The sequence below is a fragment of the Agrilus planipennis genome, unplaced genomic scaffold (assembly GCF_000699045.2).
Source record: "Agrilus planipennis isolate EAB-ADULT unplaced genomic scaffold, Apla_2.0 scaffold337, whole genome shotgun sequence".
NCBI lineage: Eukaryota > Metazoa > Arthropoda > Insecta > Coleoptera > Buprestidae > Agrilus > Agrilus planipennis.
In genome coordinates this window covers 198,647-204,523 of record NW_020442013.1, presented here as the reverse complement: position 1 = coordinate 204,523, position 5,877 = coordinate 198,647, and the positions used below count along the sequence as shown (strand labels likewise).

The following is a 5,877-nucleotide window of genomic DNA, read 5'->3' as shown; positions in this document are numbered from 1 at the left end:
TATGTGACCACCATGTCCGCATATTCTGCATATGAATACGTTGGTTTTTGCTTGACATTTCCACATTTAAGTAGTTTTGGTATTTTGGGGTAATACTATGCCAATCGAACACTAACGACTGCAGATTATTAGTAATCGTTACGTACAATTGACTTGTCTACATATCAGCTGTTTGCGAAGGTCACGAATAGGTACGTTTGTTTCGTCGAAAGCCGACATAATAACGCGATAACTGTTCTGAATCACTGAGGACTCGTTAACTGGGGTTCACACTATGACGAGATACACTTTAATGTGTCTGCAGATGTTACAGACATATAGTGTGTAGTACTTACTCCAATGTATCGTCATCTAACTTACTAACCACTACTTTTTCCTGAACAATAAAAGTTTATTGCCTGAGGTCTTACCCACCTACATAATTCATTACAATTTTAATGATAACAAAGATTCATAGAATTTAGGTGTTTCCTTGGAAATTTTGAATGGGGAAACCCCGATTTCCTAGACATTAGAAAGTGTAAAAGAAAATCTACTTGCAATTTAGGGGCTCAAGAGTACGGCGAAGCAGCGGCGTACATCCAGGCGCAATTCGAGGCGAAAAACAAATCGACGACAAAAGAGATCTACTGTCACATGACCTGTGCAACCGACACGCACAACATACAGTTTGTGTTCGACGCAGTAACGGATGTCATAATAGCCAACAACTTGCGCAACTGTGGACTGTACTGAACGGTTTTTACACTATACATATTATTACATCCTTCGAATAATGTACCTACTGACTGTCGGATCGGACATTCAAACGATAAATTATAGCAGTTCGGAAAAATACATCTCGGGTGTTAATATAAATACTTATACTAATTTGTAAAAGGAAAAGGAAAGGCTCACGCCGAAATTCCAACATTTTCAATGACCTTATGACCATCACCGTTGTTAACGCTTCTACACTGATCAACAATAATAATAAATAATAAAATAATAATAACGTGAGTTCTTATGACGACTTAATATTCTCGATAACACAAAACACTTTTATGCGAACACCTCGTCCGTACGTACACTGGCGTTTAAACATAAACACTTACACATTTCCACGCGCGCATCCACCTACATAAGTATATCTAACTACACATTAAAAACAAATACACGTTCTCTCCTACTTGAAAGTGTTGAAATTGTTATGTGCTAGTTTTATTGTTTTTTGAGCGAATGGCACTTGTGTTCCTTTTTAATCGAATATCGGTGAGGGTAATAACGGGGATCGAATGAGGAAACTGGTAAAACCGCAATCGATACTTCTACGCCAATGAACTGACACAATGTGTTGGCTTACGCCAAAATCTTTTAAAAATCATATAAGTAAAGGTGCATTTAGACTAAGCGAACGAATGGTCGTGTGTCCTCTTCCCTTACGCTTAACCCTTTTAGATACATCGTCATTCGCCCCTGTGAGCGGCATGGTCTAGAGGTTTAGACCATTGCTTAGCATTCCGGAGGACGCCGGTTCGATTCCCGGTCAATCTGTCTGGGTCCAAGGTTTTCTGTGGTTTCCTTGGATCAATTAGGCAAATGCTGGGGCAGTAATACTCCACATATAATCTATAATCTTTCATTCTCTTCTGTATTCATTTCGTCCGTCTCATCTTTCTCCCTCGAATCACCACCCATTCCTACCATTGCTGGAAGGAGGTTGAAGAGGGTCTTCCGCCCTACGCTCTGGCGTAGTCCAGAGGGGCTGCCCGCTTACCCGCATTACTGGCTGGTGGGAATGAAACACCTATACATATTTCTTTTCGCGTCTGTGATGGACAGGAGAGTCCTACTCTAGGCGTAATCCAGTTTTGACATATTCGATTTAAGAGGAGAGTTTACTAATTTCTAACGGTCATACTAAAATTTTTCGAATTACCCTAACGGAAAGGAGACCGGAGATTGGAGAATTTCTCAATTTAAGAAAGTCAAATGTTGGCAAATGTGTGTAAAGACTCTTAATAAATGAAAACCGAAATTTTCTCTCAGATTCCACATTCTTACTCCTTCACGATTAGTCTAAACGCTCCTGAATATCTTTTTAAAGTGTTAAGAAGCGTAAAACCAGCTCTATTCAAAAGTAACCCAACCCAACCTAACCTGTCTTGTTTTGCGTCTGTCACACAACTTTTTTTCATCAAATACCATTCTGTTGATAAATAATTAATCCAATTCCTCACCTTTAATGTCAATATTATTTTTAGTACAAAGTCTCTTTGCCTTTTTTTAGTCTTACATGCAACTTTTGAAAATATGTTTAGTCAAGTAGATTTTTTAGGAATCCTAACTGTTATTTAGAAAGGTTATTTTGCTTCAATGAAAGTTCCGAAAGATTCGATTACCATAGCAAATGCATGGTTCATTCTTATTACTTTTCCGTATTGATTTTCGGAGAAATGTTCACGAACTGATGAAAGGATGACGTTGTTTTTCCAATTATATTCGTTTTTCTGTTCTTCCTGTTTGTTTACTTTGTAGGCTTCACTTCCATTTCAAGCACTTGTTTACATAATTATTCTTGCTTATTTTATTGACTCGAAAAGAGCACCGCATTAGTGCAATAAATTTGAATAATGACAGAAGTTTTCCTTTATCCTTAGAAACATTATGGAGATGACGCGAATACAAAAAATTCTGTAGTTTCATTTTTCAGCTTTTCCTTGAAAGTGCAGTCGTTAAATGTATTAAATACATAGATACGTATTTAATCTAGTACACAGGGTATTGAGTAAACAAAAAAAATCACAATGGACACTAATATGGCGGTAGCGTATACATTGTCGCCATATTAGCGTCATTGTCGCCATGTTAGCATTATTGTCGCCATATTAGCGTCGTTTTCGTTACTGTTTAGTTATTCGTACAAGAGATTGGACATTTGAAACATTATTAATATAAAATTATGGTATGAAGCCCTCAAATATTTAAAATAATTGATAAATTTATGTATTGCTGTTGCATTAACGATTAAAATCAGTTAGTATTCGTTAAAAAAACTCTCGATTGTATTTGGCGAATGGTTTTGCGAAGTCATGCACGTAAAGTGGAAGTTCAAAGGCATGGAATGTTATAGGTTACACGTTTTACCAGAAACTGACCATTTCTAAAAGTACTATAGTAGAAAGTTAGATCAACCTTAGGAAGTACCGTTACCATATAAATACATAAATAGGTAAGATTTTCTGGTTTATTTTTTGATCATGCCAATGTACATACTTAAGTATAAAATATAAAGTTTATTATCCGCACAATATTCTGCACAACATTTATTAGGCGAATTATATTTATTTATGTGTCAAAAATAAGTTAATATTTGTGTACGTATTATTAAGTTTTTATTTGTTTATGTTGTCTATATAATACGTCCTTTTTTGGGCTGTTGCAGTTGTTAATAGCCGACTTTTAAAAATTTTTGTTATATTATAACATTTTAATATTGAAAACTTATCTACAATTAGCTCAAAAATGTCACGTACAATGCCTATAACGGCGAAATTTTCGACTAAAATAGAGAATAACGTGAGCAGCCTCCTGAAAGTAAATATTGTTTCTGCCTTTTTATAATCATAGTCAGGAGAAAATGGACCTTTAGGTAGGTAATAAATAATGTACTTTATATTAAACTATACATTATCATGTACATAGGCAGAGCTTCAAATCCTAATAATGTATCAAAAAATTAGTTTATTGTTAACATTTTACGTAAGTTATCCGTAATAATTGGTCTAGCAATTTCAGAGACAAATAACAAACAATAAAACGCGACTAGTGTTTCGTTTAGTTGTTGAAACATTCCCTTTTGTCATGTTAAGACTAACTGCTATCTTCAGGTATATTTGCATTTATATATTTTTATACTTGTTTTCTTCTTTAAAATATTTTTCTACATATTTACGTAGTGCCTCTTCGTACTACGCAACAACATCAATATTAAGAATGTAATTTTAATACACCCCATCATACGTATCTTATCTCACTATTATTGCCATTAAAAAAAAAAATGAATTGAAATTAAAGTGCTAAGGCTTTTTAAAATTTGGGTACTGTTAAAATTACATTTCTTAATAATGAAAACAACGTTTTATTGACAAATATTTCACAAAGCTACCTGAATGCCTCCACGCTCATTATAAGGCAACTAAAAGCAGTTTGAAAACTTACTTTATTACAATGAAAAGTAAATTTAATTTCTCTTACAGCTCAAATTATTATCAAAGTATAAAAATATGTAGTCTCTAAATACATTGTGTAATTCAGCAGGCTTTAATTTAACTTTATAATCAGAAACACTTCGACGANCAGAACGGTCAATATATAATTTAATAAAGTATTTGTTTATTATACGAAAACTGTCTTTCATTTCCACAAAAAAAAACGAAATGACTTTCCGAACAACCCTATACAATGAGAAACAACGGCATCAACTTATTTTTGAATAATAACCAACGTTTTTCGTTAATTATCTGTTTCATAACAAGTCCATAGTTAGAAAGTAGGCAATTGTTTCTAATGTTAAACTTCATTTGAAAAGACTGGAATATCTACGCTCGATTTCACTATGTAACCCCAAGAAAATGAATAAAGGAAAATTAACCTACATTTTCAAATAATTATCAAAACAAATTGATATTTGATTTTTTGATTTACTTTGCTATTCCCAAAAATAACTTTGCGTAACTACCTACAGCGTTTCCATTATTTATTTACAGATTGTTTGATGTTGGAGGTCAGCGATCAGAACGGAAAAAATGGATTCATTGTTTCGAAGACGTTACCGCAATTATTTTTTGTGTAGCTATGTCTGAATATGATCAAGTCTTGCACGAAGACGAAACTACGGTATGTATTGTATTTTGATTGATTATATTGACTCACAAGTCACCACTAATTGACGAAAGCTAAAGTAAAGGCAAAATAACTGTAATGATGAATAAATCGTCTTGGATGTATTTTTAAATGAAAAGATAGCATTCATCTAATAATAGTACTCATAAATTTAACAAAAAATTAGATTTGCAAGTGACATTAATTTATTATATTATATTGACTCCCAAAATAGAATAGAGATTTTCGATAACAAATATAGAGAACGATTATGAACAGAACAGTTACAAGTATCTGATAAAGTAAAATCAATACGGTCCCTTTCAATTTAGCTTTGCTCGTTCTCACGCTGTTTTTGATTTTGGCGATTTTTACCCCACTGTATGTATCAGCTCATATTATCACCCAACACGACCTTATTTTAATTTTATGGTTTTACTCGATGCATAAAATAGGTCAAGGCCAAAAATTTACAGTAACACGTACTTTGCGTACAATACAAGATTGTTGTATTACATTTTCTGTTAAATTTTATCGTCAATCGTTTATCCTTGCCGCTGTATACACCCTCTTTAATGTTTCACTGGGAAATGGTCGATATACCTACAGCGTTCACGAACTAAGAAATTCAAAGTGAAACGTTAATATCCTTGCGTTAATAGTTACAGAAGTTTCACTTCATATAACTTAATAATCATCATCATCATCATAAGGTCGTCAGTCCTAAGACTGGTTGGACACGCACCTCCCCTCTTTCCTACCCTGAGCTAAACTTCGCATTTTCCTAAAACTAGAACAGCCCACATCCTTAACTGTTTGCGAACAGTAATCTAACCTAGGTCTACCTCTACCCCTCCTAACTCCTGTTTCTGCCTCTAATATGTCTCTGACTAAACCTTCATACCTGAGAAGGTGTCCTACCAACCTATCTCGCCTATTTTTTATTGACTTCCATAGAGTCCTCTGTTCTCCTATTCTTTCCAATACCTCTTCATTTCTAACCTTTTCTACCCA

The 5,877-nt window shown here is 34.0% G+C and overlaps 1 protein-coding gene across 1 annotated transcript in view; it reads left to right on the top strand.

The window, feature by feature from the left end:
• The window catches only part of LOC112906231 (guanine nucleotide-binding protein alpha-1 subunit-like), a gene marked incomplete at its 5' end in the record, with an annotated part of 8,541 nt that extends 7,005 nt beyond the window's left edge, over positions 1-1,536 (top strand). Inside the window, one exon of the mRNA XM_025980043.1 lies at positions 465-1,536. Within this exon, the coding sequence (XP_025835828.1) occupies positions 465-735 (271 nt within the window). The remainder of the gene's footprint in view (positions 1-464) is intronic.
• Positions 1,537-5,877: the final 4,341 nt, after the last annotated feature.